General features: G+C 45.0%; 1 protein-coding gene across 4 annotated transcripts in view; it reads right to left on the bottom strand.

Moving 5' to 3' along the window:
• Positions 1–13,922, bottom strand: part of CUNH6orf118 (chromosome unknown C6orf118 homolog) — a 203,507-nt gene that overhangs the window by 113,393 nt on the left and 76,192 nt on the right. For 3 of the 4 annotated variants that reach the window (XM_077486634.1, XM_077486635.1, XM_077486636.1), the window contains exons 3-4: positions 8,315–8,437; positions 1,550–1,609 (exon numbers count right to left, since the gene is read on the bottom strand). In XM_077486634.1, coding sequence (XP_077342760.1) covers positions 1,550–1,609; positions 8,315–8,437 — 183 coding nt within the window. The remainder of the gene's footprint in view (positions 1–1,549; positions 1,610–8,314; positions 8,438–13,922) is intronic. The other variant, XM_077486637.1, reaches the window with a different exon arrangement.

Genomic DNA, 13,922 nt, shown 5'->3' with positions numbered 1-13,922 from the left:
GGACTTTTTGGGAGCCTAGTTAACTAGCTACCTAGCGACACTAGCGACACTGATGCAGCGTTCAGAAAAATTATCGCTTAGTGACACTGGCAAAAGGGGGTGAAAGGGTTAACTAGCGGAAATCAGGGGGTTAAAACCATTATTGGGTAGTATATCGGGGTACCTAGCGCTATAAAAACCTGGCGGTGAACCTAAAAAAATAACTAGCTACCTAGCGACTGTAGCGACACTAATGCAGCGATCAGAAAAACGATCGCTTAGTGACACTGGCAAAAGGGGGTGAAAGGGTTAACTAGCGGCAATCAGGGGGTTAAAAACATTATTGGGTAGTATATCGGGGTACCTAGCGATATAAAAACCTGGCGGTGAACCTAAAAAAATAACTAGCTACCTAGCGACACATGCAGCGATCAGAAAAATGATCGCTTAGTGACACTGGCAAAAGGGGGTGAAAGGGTTAACTAGCGGCAATCAGGGGGTTAAAAACATTATTGGGTAGTATATCGGGGTACCTAGCGCTATAAAAACCTGGCGGTGAACCTAAAAAAATAACTAGCTACCTAGCGACTGTAGCGACACTAATGCAGCGATCAGAAAAACGATCGCTTAGTGACACTGGCAAAAGGGGGTGAAAGGGTTAACTAGCGGCAATCAGGGGGTTAAAAACATTATTGGGTAGTATATCGGGGTACCTAGCGATATAAAAACCTGGCGGTGAACCTAAAAAAATAACTAGCTACCTAGCGACACTAGCGACACATGCAGCGATCAGAAAAATGATCGCTTAGTGACACTGGCAAAAGGGGGTGAAAGGGTTAACTCTAGGGGCAATCAGGGGGTTAAATCTTTATTGGGGGGTGATAGGGGGCTACCCTGGACCTAACACTAACTGTCCTGACAGTTTTTACTGTCACAACTGACACTGAATGCATTGATCAGTAAAGAAATGATCAATGCAATCAGTGACACTGTGACTGGGGGGGGAGGGGGGGCGGGGGGGGGGATCGGGGGGCGATCGGGGGGGGGATCGGGGGGGGTTTGTGTGCCTGTGTGTACCTACATGTCAGTGTAGTGTTCGTGCAGACTTACTTTTACTCTTCTCCTCGTAGTCCGGTCAAAAAGACCGCCCCGAGGAGAATGACATCACTTCCTCCTTCCTGTGTAAACAATACACAGGGGAGGAAGCTTCTCATTGGCCAGGAGCGATCCAGAGGGGGTGGCCGAAAACGAACGGCCATCCCCTCATCACGGAGCGCTCCTGGACCGAATCGGACCGCCGTAACCAGCGGGAGGGGGTCCGATGGGACCCCCCACCCGCTGGAAGGCAATCACGTAGATGTACGTGATTATGCCTGCCTGTGCCATTGTGCTGACGTACAATGGCAATACGGCGGTCCTCAAGTGGTTAATGGGGCGCAACTTGTAATGCAACTTTGAACTCTCAAGTCGCATGACAAGTCATGGCAGTGTGAACCGGGGCTTAATCTATCCAATTTTTGTTGTATATTTCAATAAACAAGCAACAAATAAATATTGTATACACAATTACCTCATGCTGCAGTGGTGACTGAGAATCCAGGAGATAATTTACACATAATTCATAGGCATTCTATTAAAAAATAAAAACAACATTAGTTTCAAAAATATTATTATAACTTTATAGCAGAGAAGTAGAGCTTGAAGTTAAAAGTACTAGGTTAATTGGCTTCTGTCCAAAATTGGCCCTAGTATATGAATGGGGGCCTTGGATTGTGTAAGTGTGTAATGTACAGGGATAGGGACAATTGTAGACACTCACTCAGGATGGACTGGTGTCTTTATTCAACCTTACAAACTATGAAACTATGAAGGGCAACACAAAAAAAACAACAAAAATTCCAGCTCACTTACCAACCAGCCTGCAACCAAGTGAATTGTCCTGTGTAACAGTTCACAATAAAACTAGGGGATTAGATAAATTGCCGTTTTTGCTCATTCCTGTGTGGGAATTTCAGCTAAAGCTTCTGAGTTTTACAAACAATATGCATTTTTCAGCAAAAAGAAATAACTAAAAATGCTAAGAAAACAAAATAAAGGTTCACCCGTTGGCTCACAAGAGAATAAAATATCAATATGCATTATTTCATATTTAAAAATATAAAAAGATAATTTAAAGTGTAAGTAACCCCCCCTATCGGTTTCAGCCAAGGAAGCTGCCATCTGTTTAATATAAAACTACCATGATGCTGCACATGTGATCAGTCATGACACCAGCCACTGGATGGTTTAATAGTTTGATTGAGAGCACAACCAATGGGAGTGTTAGGCCGCGTACACACACGGGGACTGTTCGCTCAACTTTGTCCGTCAAACAGTTTCAGCAAACAGTCCGCTCAAAATTAGCATGGACGGACTTGCCCACACACGACGAACGAACAGTTTGCTGAAACCGTGCGCGATGACGTGAACGGCACGTACGACGGGACGGAAGATACGCCGTCCTATACACTGCATTACAACTTTCGGCGTGTAAATCCTTTCTGAGCATGCGCGGAACTTAGTTTGACGAACAAGCCTACACACGAGGGGACTGTTCGCTGAAACCAAGTTTCAGTGGACAGTTTTTCGGAATTTCCGAAAAACTTTGTTCAGCAGACTGTTCGCTGAAACTGTCCGCTGAAAGCCCACACACGGACGGACTGTCCGCCGAAACACTGTTCAGCGGACAAAGTTGGGCGAACAGTCCCCGCGTGTGTACGCGGTCTTACATTTCCGGCATGCCCCGGAAATGAAACTGTTTTTTGGATGGGTTTACTTCCGCTTTAAATTGTTATTTTTGTATTCCTAACTATTGTACATAAAATACATACATTCTAAACCACTATACATACTTTTAAACAAATAAAATAAGCCAGTGGGAAACACAGTCAATTAGTAAAGTTGGGGTGGTCTAACCATTTAATTCTTAAGCCCTTGTTCACACTGCCATGGCTTCAAAGTTGCGCGACTTTGAATTTGACATCCCTGCGTAACTTCATCACGGCTTGCATAGAATGTCTTTAACAGAAGTCAATTCAAGTCACGTTGAATTCGCACCAAAGTAATTTACATATAATTTATATGCATTCTAATAAAAACAACACTAGTTACAAAAATATTATCCCAAATATATAGCAGATAAGTAGAGCTTGAAGCCAAAAGTACAAATAAATGCCAACCACCCCAACCTATAACTGGCCTTTGCAGCAAGGAGCACATGGAAGGGTGAAGCATATAAAAAAAAAACAAAAAAAAAACAACTGAATTGTCCCGTTTAACAGTTCGCGCTAAAACCAGGGATTTAATTTGCACACGTTTGTAAATATATACGTAAGCTGCAGGCACCTTCACAGCACTCTAGTGTAGTATAATCCTAACTCTATAAATTTTGAGAGCCTCCAAAGTTGGAGCACATATATAATAATGGATAGATTAAGAGCAGGTATTCTTGGAGGGCCTGAAGTAGAGCTTAAAGCCCCACTACACACATAAAGGTCTTTAATGCATCATCCATAGACAAATATGAGTATTGTAGTTCATCACATAGATGTCACATTTCATAAATGCATCCAATTTGTTGGCTTGACATGTTTGGTATTATTTACTGGACATAGGGGGTTATTTACTAAAACTGCATTGTGCAAAATCTGATTCCGCTCTGCATAGAAACCAATTAGCTTCCAGGTTTTATTGCCAAAGCTTAATTGAACAAGCTGAAATTAGAAGCTGATTGGCTAGCATGCACAGCTGTACCACATTCTGAGGTCACCAGTTTTAGTAAATCTCCCCCAGTCTCATATTTTATACTTTGCAACATAAAGGAGATTATATTATTTGTGTGCACTAACCTTAATTTCACATCTAATCAATTTTTATCTTGTTTGCATAGAAGATACAAACTGGGTTGTAGCCAATGCACGGGAGCAATGTGAGATACACACAGTATATTGCCTATACAAGACAGTTTAGATAGCCACAAGCAATACTAGTAAGAGGAAGGATCCATATAACATAGGGAACATAGCTAAAAGAAAATGCAGCCTCAGCAACTAGAACTAATGCCTGGTACAATGGGCTGAATGAAAAAAATGGAGGCGCTTGGGAGGAGCTCATTGTACTAATGATGCAATATTAGTACAGTGATCTCCCTGCTGAGCTGTTGTGTCCCCCCCCCCCCCCCAGAACACACACTGGTGAATGCTCGCAGCCATTGGCTGAGAGCGCCGATCAGATGCTGATCGGCAGATGTTTTTCTGGCATGGCCGGGTACTGTCGGAACAGGCTGATATTCGACTCGCGTGTATCAGGCATAATATTACCAGTGGCTCTTTGGGTACATATTTAGCACACATCAGTGAAGCTGCAATGTACAAAATAAAGAAGAGGCCCCTAGAGGAGTGAGAACCGGAGACCATTTTGCAATAATCCTGTTACTCCTCATAGAATGTATGGGACCAAGCACATACCCATGTATATAAATGATTTTCCTTTAAGAAAAATCACAACTTGATAGCATGATCAGGAATAGAGATACTGATAACAGACAGCCACCTTTAACACCAACACACACCAATTACCAAATTACAACAAGTGGTCCCCTTCCTCCACTACCATGTAACATAGGGTTCCTTCCAGATCCTAGTGGTCACGCCAGAGATGTCTCCCCAACAAGCAACCATAGGTCCGTTATATACAGTATATCTCAAATGTAGTTGACCACCCTATTAAAGGAGGGTCAAACACACGCGTGTGATCCCCAGGCGATTACAGCAAATGGTCCCCTTCCTCCACCACCACCAGGTCATATACTTCCTTCCAGATCCTAGTAGTCACACCAGACATGTCTCCCCAACAAGCAATTGGGGACCACTTATTGAAATCGCCTGGGGATCACATATGTGTGTGTTTTACCCTCTTTAATAGAGTGGTCATTTGAGATATACATAGCGGACCTCTGGTTGCTTGCTGAGGAGACATCTCTGGCATGACCACTAGAATCTGAAAGAAACAGCAGGTGACGTGGTGGACTGAGAGGACAGCTTGTTATATATGTAATAGTTTGGACAACTACATTTGGTTAGAGGCTGTGTGTGTTGGTGGTGGCAGTCTCTTATTAGGATCTCTGTTCCTGCTCACCGTATCAAGTTGTGATTTTTCTTAAAGGAAAATGGACTTTATGTGCACTTTAAATCATTTATGAAAGCACTGCATTTTTATGATTTATATTGTTTTATTAGTGACCAGCATATTTCCTTGCAGCTTTCTATACCTAGTAGCCAGTCTGAGCATGGATATTTTTGTATTTTTAAGTATAGAGTTGTGTGAACGGTATGGGCGGAGCAAAACCATTGGTCAGGGCAAGGCTTTGCTACTGTCAGAGCCTTGACAAAGTGATGATGACTTTGTCCAATCACGGCTCAGTGCTAATAGTGTAATTTCCACACTATAAAAGCTTCCTTCTCCCAGAAATCTTTTGAAGTGTGTTGCTGGAGTGGAGATAGAGCAGGGCTCAGTTTGCTACTAGCGAGTTAGTGTTCACTTATTCTGACCCTGAGTTAGTGTAGTGTAAGTATAGTGTAGATATACTGTGTCAGTATATTATAGTGTATAGTATAGTGTATGATAAAAGACCAAGCACGCCAGACTCAGTGCAGTATTATGGCTTCTATTTAACAAAATTTAAAACAGGCCAAATGGCTACTCACAAAAAGGAGTAAATACAGGCATATAGTGCAGAGTCCAAGAGGCAAAGTCCTTCAGCAGTCCAAGGTGCTATCCATATGGTATAAAGATGACAGGGTCCAGATGGTATGGACAATAAGGCGCTTGAGAATGGAATATCGGTGTAGCGGTGTAGCCTTTGATGTAGTCTGGAAAGCCAGAAGGAGCGTACTAAGCAACGAATGGAAACCGAAACCGGAAGTGTGTTCCGGCCTGGGACGCAAACAACGAGGATCGGAAGTGACGTGATTGGGGCAGCCAATAGGATGACACGTTTCACAGCATCCGCTGTTTCTTCAGATCCATAGTATAGTGTATAATATAGTGTATAGAGTATAGTATAGTGTGTCACTACAGTGAGTATAGTGTAATGTCAGTGTAGTGTGTTAGTGTAGTGCAGTGTCCACTGCCTGCCCCCTTTTTTTTTTTAATTGTCAGCAATAGTTTTTCTGACTGCGACGCTGGTGTTCGCCCTTTATTTATTTTTTACATTTCTGTCAGAGTGAGTCCTCAATTTAAAGTGCACCAAACACCACTTTTGATTCAATAAAGGGCATTTAATCACACATTTCCCAGTTTCGATGACATTTGGGTAATGAGCCCCTCTCCCCTCCCCCCAACATGTCTGGGAGGCCAACGAGAAGAGACAGACATTCCCATGCCACTATGAGGAGGCTAGCAGCATCTGTGTTCACAGGCAAAGGTGGACATAGTCCGTTCTCAGGAAGGGCACATTTGTCTCTATTTAATTAAATTCCCTGCGCTATCCAGCCACAGCATGCAGAGAAGGATGTGGACTGGCTTACTAAACCATCCTCATCGTCCTCCTCCTCTATGACCCTAGCTGACACTAGTGCACAGTTCACCGCAGCAGCCAGAGTGGCTTATTCTGCCTCCTTGCCCACAGCTACTCCTGCCATAGCCCCAGAATCATACATGGAGGAGTCAGCTGAATTATTTGAACACAGCGTCAGCCACTTGCTCTTGAGGGTGCACAGACATTACTTCAATTCTGATGTTGGTTCTAAGGTAGTGGAAGGGAATAACATGAGCCTACACAGGGCTGTCTTAATGAGTGGGCACACCTGGGTACTGCCCAGGGGCCCCAGCTGCATGAGGGCCCCTGCACTTTCCCTGTCCCCTTGCAGCTCTTTAAACATGCACTGCTTTTGATCGGGTCAGCTCTCTCAGAGATCATCAATATATTCTGAGGCTGCCCGAGTTGGTGGGTGGAGCCGGGGGTGTGGCTGCCTCCTCCACTCCTCCCAAACACAGGCTGAGGAGGAAAGACCACAGAAGCCCCGGGAGTGTCATATCCAGACTACCTCCCTATACTACCCAGACCTACCACTATACCTCCCTATACTATCCAGACCTACCTCTTTACATCCCTATACTATCCAGACCTACCACTATACCTCCCTATACTACCCAGCCCTATCACTATACCTTCCGATACTATCCAAACCTACCACTTTACCTCCCTATACTATCCAGACCTATCACTTTAAAGGGCATGGAGGATGAGGAGGGGGTGGAGCTGACAGATCTTGCATCATCACCACCAACTGTATGGAGAAGTGACAGAAAAACAAGCTCCACCACTGAGCCCTGTCTGCATCCTTCCTAGTTGCAAGTAAAGTTACCCAGTGTGCTGTGAACTAAATATATTGTCCCTGACCATGCTTGCTGGACCACGTGTCAGCAGTAATATGGACAATGCTCAATGATACCTAAACATTGCTTTCCACATGATGGTGCAGAGCTGGAATGGCCTTATGGGCAAAGAAATAGTGACCTGCCATTTTGGTACAACACAGAATTCACAAATTCATGGAAGGGGGCAGAATCCACCAGAAGGAAAGGCAGGAGTTGTAAAGTCAGCAATTTGGACAAGCTGGAAATTATACACTGGGCATGTTGGTGGCAGGGAATGTATTTATGCTTGGGCAAATAAATAAATTTGCCACCTATACTCTACAGGACCTGTGACACACTTTGCTATACCATCATCCCTTTCAGTGGAGGCTGCTACGAGGTCATAGGGGGTAGACATGAAAAGTGAGTAGTATAGGGAGGTACAGTGGTAAGTCTGGATAGTATAGGGAGGTATAGTGGTAGGTCTGGATAGTATAGGGAGGTATTGTGGTAGGTCTGGGTAGTATAGGGGGTATAGTGGTAGGTCTGGATGGTATAGTGGTAGGTCTGGATAGTATAGGGAGGTATAACGGTAGGTCTGGATAGTATAGGGAGGTATAGTGGTATGTTTGGGTAGTATCAGGGGTATAGTGATAGGTCTGGGTAGTATAGGGAGGAATAGTGGTAGATCTGGGTAGTATGGGGGGTATAGTGGTAGGTCTGGGTAGTATAGGGAGGTATAGTGGTAGGTCTGGGTGGTATAGGGAGGTATAGAATGCATTAAGATAAAAAAAAACCTTCTGCTTTTACATCTCCTTTCAATACTTTACTTACATCATTATGTTGTACCTTGCTGAATTCATTTTTTGCAATTCCATTAAGCAAGAGATTATCGTCCTGTCAAATTATCTACAACTAAAACGTGTTATATATGTACCTTTACTTGCTTCAGTATAGTTCCGAAAGCAAAAGAAATGTTGCAAATGTTTCCAAATGATTCACTGAAGATTTGCAAACGTGCAAAATGAGGGGGCTGGATATGGGCAAAATTCTGAAGTTCCTAGGAAGGAAGAATAAAGAGGTGAGAATTACAAAATTCATTTTTCATACTGTCCTGGTACTAGAAATACAAAAGCTGTTTCAAGGCAGTACAGCTAAATTCTTTGTCCATCCGACTACTAATAGGGGCTTTGATGAAAATACTACAGAGAATCTCTTAGGCCCCTTTCACACTGGGGCGGTTTTCAGGTGCTACAGCGATAAAAATAGTGCCTGTGTAGTGCCTGAAAAAACCGGCCCCTTTCACTCCAGTGTAAAAGCCAGAGGAGCGGTGCGCTAGCAGGACGGTGAAAAAAGTCCTGCTAGCCGAATCTTTGGAGCGGTGAAGGAGCGGTGTATTCACCGCTCCTGAACCGCTCCTACCCATTGAAATCAATGGAACAGCACGGCTATACCGCCGGCAAAGCGCAGATGCATTTTAACCCTTTTTCGGCCGCTAGCGGGGCTTAAAACCGCATACCAACGCTAAAACGACAGTAAAGCGCCGCTAAAGATACCGCCGACGGCCGCACCGCCCCAGTGTGAAAGGGGCCTTATAGTCCTTTTTAGGTAGCTCTAGTGTTCTATGAATTGTGATTCCATTGGTAACAATTTTAGAAACCCAAAAGAAACGCTCATATATCTCTTAGGGAAGGTAGATAATAAAAGCTTAAAAAAATCATGTTCACAGTATAACATGTTTATAGAGAGAAGGGGAAGAACCCTTAGCTGACAAAAACGAAATGGTGCTTCCTTCTTAAGGAGAGGATGAGGCGATTAACATCCCAGGCAGGGATATATTGTAAAGGAAACTGGCATACAAGAACATCATGATCGCAAAGATGAGAAGGAAAATTTCCAGCCAATACCATATGTGTTTTAGAGGAGTGGTAACCACATTGCAAGCCTGCCTAACCATTTATAATTCTAGGAATCATCTAACCTACCCCTGTGAGAACAGAATCCTTCACCAATCAGTAAGAGATATGAATCCTAGCATTGGAACTAGTAATATTCGCTTGATAGGGGAAGAATCTAGGGAGAATTTCTCAGAAGACCATAGCACAGTCACAGAAAAGAATCTGACCTAAACTACCTTTTTGTGAGGAAATCTGTAGCATGGTAACAATGTGTCTAGCCTGCCGACCAACCAAGGAAGGACAGGGGCTACCAGCAATAGTTACTTCCTGGCAATTAAGAAAGTGTCAGGGCTGGCTTAGCCCTTCCTACTCTGGACTGGCTGACTACTCGATCCGGTTACTGGACTCTGACTATGCTTTGACTACGCTTACTCTATTTACCTTTTTTATTTTTTATTAATAAACAAGTGTGATTTTATTGTACTTCTGTCTCGGTCTGGTTCATAGTTTCCGACAGTAGGCAAAGGCCATAAATTCAGGAGATACCTGACGAACCTGAGTTGCAGGCCGTCCCTGCTACTGCACCAATCTCTGTGCAGGCACCCGCCTCGAGTATTACCTCTATAAGCCCCTGTACACACGGTCGGAGATTCTGCCAACCAAATCCATCGGATTTTGTCCGACGAATTTAGTCTGACGGATTGTGTCCGAAACTGTTGCATACACACGGTCGGACTAAGTTGTCGAAAAATCCAATCTTTCAGAACGTGATGACGTAATTTCGTTACGATGGGACTAGATTCAGGCTAGTAGCCAATAGCTTTGATGTAGGAATTTGATCTGAGCATGCGTGGCACTTGGTCTGATCAAAATTCTCTACACATGATCGGATTACGTCCGACCGGCCCAGTTGGTCGGGAAATATTTCCAACATGTTGCAAAATTGGGTCCGACGGAGATTCGGACGGAATCAGTCCGATGCATACCACACACAGTCGGATTATCTGACGACACGGTCCGATAAGACGCATTCCGACGGATTCTCCGACCGTGTGTACGCGGCATAAGAAGTATGTCTGGTTCTGCTCTGCTTCCCCAGCGATTTGGGGGCAATCAGGTTCAATGCAGAGGGTTTCTCAACCAGGTTGAGATTTACTTTGAAATGCTGCCCCAGGCATTTCCCACGGACAGAAGCAAAGTAGGTTTCGTGATATCTTTGCTTTCGGAGAGAGCCTTGGCCTGGGCAAACCCTCTATGGGAGACACAAAAACCTGTTGTCTTGAGTTACCCTGACTTTGTGGCCTCCTTTAAAAGGGTATTTGATGCTCCCGCATGCTCCACTTCTGCTACCAAGTGCCTCATGTCCATCAAACAGGGTACGAGAACTGTTGCCAACTACGCCATTGAATTCTGTACTCTGGCAACAGAGGTTGCTTGGAACAATGAGGCCCTCGTGGCTGCTTTTTCTCATGGTCTCTCGGATTCCATCAAGGAAGAGATAGCAGCCCGAGATATACCAACTGAGCTCGAGAGCTTGATCTTGTTAGCCATACTCATTGACTCCAGACTCAGAGGAAGATCTTCTTTGAAAGAGCACTTGTGGAAGCCTCCCATGTCTCCTGGTACCGAGTCAGTCAGTGAAGATGAACCCATGTACTTGGGCTTCATGGGTCTCTCTGCGGATGAGAGAACCTTTGGGAGGAGGGAGAGATTGTGCCTTTATTGTGGCCAGCCAGGTCACTTTCTGAAGTCTTGTACTACCCGTCCATGGAACGCCCGAACCTTGAGGTCCTGTCATGGACAGACCTTAGGTGGCGTTGTATTTTTGTGCCCAGTTATCCAAAAGGATAAGCCCCTGGTTTTGGGTCAACCTTTCTTGGGCCGAGTTGTCCATCGAGATACAGGCTCTAATCGACTCTGGGGCTGCAGGCCTGTTCATTGATGCTCCATTTGTTTCACAGCACTCGATTCCGCTGCAGCTGCATGACACTGCACTTGCCATTGAGGCTCTTGACGGGAGACCTTAACAGCCTGCCCATGTGACTCCAGAGACGGTTCCGTTGTCCATGGCCGTAGGGGCGCTTCACCATGAGATAATCCAATTCCAAGTTATTTCCTCACCCAGGTTTACGCTGGTTATTGGTTATCCTTGGTTATAGAGGCACAACCCCTCTTTTGATTGGCTCCATGATGAGGTTCTCTCTTGGTCACCACAATGCTGTGAGACATGCTTCCTGAAGGTATGCAAGGTCCTGTGCACCTCTTCACTCTCCTCCCTGCCGGAGGAGTACCGCGATTTCAGCGATGTCTTTGACAAAGGTCAAGCCGGTAGTTTGCCTCCACACCGGTCTTATGATTGCGAAATTTACCTTCAGCCTGCTGCCATACCTCCTTGTGGCTGGGTTTACCCTTTGTCGGTCTTGGAGGATAAGGCCATGGAGGAGTATGTTGCAGACGCACTTTCCCGAGGTTTCATCTGCAAATCCTCATCTCCTGCTGGTGCTGGTTTCTTCTTTGTGAAGAAGAAGAGCAGTGAACTGAGACCTTGTATAGATTATAGGGGTCTCAATCGTGTCACGATTAAGAATGCCTACCTGATTCCGTTAATTACAGAGTTATTTAACCACCTCAAGGGAGCAACAGTTTTCACAAAGCTTGACTTGAGAGGGGCATACAATTTCGTGCGCATTAAGGAGGGCGACAAGTGCAAAATTGCGTTGATACCAGAACAGGCCATTATGAGTACCTGGTAATGCATTTTGGCCTTTATAACGTGAAATTTGTTGCAGTTATGTGTGGTGGTTTATCTCGATGATATCCTCATATTTTCCAAGTCCCTGGAGAGCCACCACACAGATGTCTGTCGTGTGCTTCAGAAACGAAGAGAGAACAATCTGTATTGTAAACTAGAGAAGTGCGAGTTCCATTGTGAACAGGTTACATTCCTGGGCTATGTGATTTCCACTGCTGGTTTTTCAATGGACCCAGAAAAACTTTCGGCAGTCCTACAGTGGCCTCGACCCGTAGGTTTACGTCCTCTGCAGCATTTCCTGGGCTTTGCCAACTACTATCGGAAGTTTATTCATAACTTCTCGTCTCTGGTCAAGCCCCTGATTGATATGACCAGAAAGGACGGTAACCCACAGAGTTGGTCTCCGGAGTTTATTAAGGCCTTTGAGACTCTCAAGGCTGCCTTTGTTTCTGCTCCTGTATTGGCACATCCTGATCCTACATTGCCTTTTATCCTAGAAGTTAATGCTTCTGAGACTGGAGTTGGCGCCCATCTATCTCAACGTCCTAACTCTGAGAGCGCTATGCATCCGTGTGTCTACTTTTCCAAGAAATTGTCACCTGCTGAGTGCAATTATGAGATTGGTGACAGAGAGCTGTTGGCATTCATTTTAGCCCTGGAAGAATGGAGATATCTCCTTGAAGGTACCACTGTGCCACTTCTTATTCTTACTGACCATAAGAATCTGACATTCTTGTCTGAGGCTAAGCGCCTCTCTCCCAGAAGGGCGCGATGGGCTCTTTTCTTGTCGAGTTTTAATTATATTGTCTCATTCTTACCCGGTACTAAGAATGTAAGGGCTGATGCCTTGTCACGACAATTTTCCTCCACTTCCAAATCGGAGTTGGTACCGGTTCCTGTGATTCCTCCTGATCGTATCTTGGCTACGGTTTGCACCAGTCTTACTTCTCCTTTGGGTGACAAAATTCTTGTTGCTCAGGTCCATGCTCCTCCTGAGAAACCTTGTGACCGCTGCTTTGTCCCAGAGAGTCTCCGTACTGCCGTGCTCCAGACTTACCATTCTCAAAAGGCAGCTGGCCATCCTGGGAAGAATCAACTCATTTGGGCCATTTCCCAAGAGTTCTGGTGGCCTAGTCTATGGGCTGATATTACTGCTTTCGTAGTTTCCTGTTCCCTGTGTGCTCAGAGTAAGACTCCACAACACCTTCCAGTGGGCCTCCTACAACCCATACCCAGTGGAGAGAGGCCCTGGACCCACCTGTCAATGGATTTCATTGTGTAGTTCCCCAACTCTCAAGGCAACACTGTTATCCTTATGGTGGTTGACCAGTGCTCAAAGATGTCATTGTATTCCACTTAAGAAGTTGCCTACTTCTAAGGAACTGGCTTCCATTTTTGCTCGGGAGATCTTTCGTTTACATGGGCTGCCCAAGGTGATTGTCTCGGACAGGGGCAGTCAGTTTGTCTCCCGGTTCTGGCGAGCCTTTTGTGCACAGTTGGAAATCCAGCTTGCTTTCTCTTCTGCCTATCACCCGCAGTCTAATGGGGCCACAGAGCGAGCCAATCAGTCCTTGGAGCCATTCCTATGTTGCTATACTTCTGACCACCATAACAACTGGTCAGACTTATTACCATGGGTAGAGTTTGCTCACAAGAGTGCCTTGAATTCTGCCTCTCGATTGTCTCCATTTATGGCAAATTATGGTTTCTAACCTTCCATGTTACCTGACTTATTTGTTTCACAGAGTATTCCTGCATTAGAGGAGCATCTTTGTGGTCTTCGTTCCACTTAGGTACAAGTCCAGAAGGCTTTGCGTCATGCTAATGATAGGTACAGACTCCATGCAGGCTCCTGCCTGCGCTTCCTACCAGGTTGGGGACAGGGTCTGGCTGTC

The sequence above is a fragment of the Lithobates pipiens genome, unplaced genomic scaffold, assembly GCF_037356315.1.
Source record: "Lithobates pipiens isolate NorthernLeopardFrog02 unplaced genomic scaffold, aLitPip1_a1.2 Scaffold_18, whole genome shotgun sequence".
NCBI classification, from domain to species: domain Eukaryota; kingdom Metazoa; phylum Chordata; class Amphibia; order Anura; family Ranidae; genus Lithobates; species Lithobates pipiens.
This window is presented reverse-complemented; position numbering and strand designations above follow the sequence as displayed.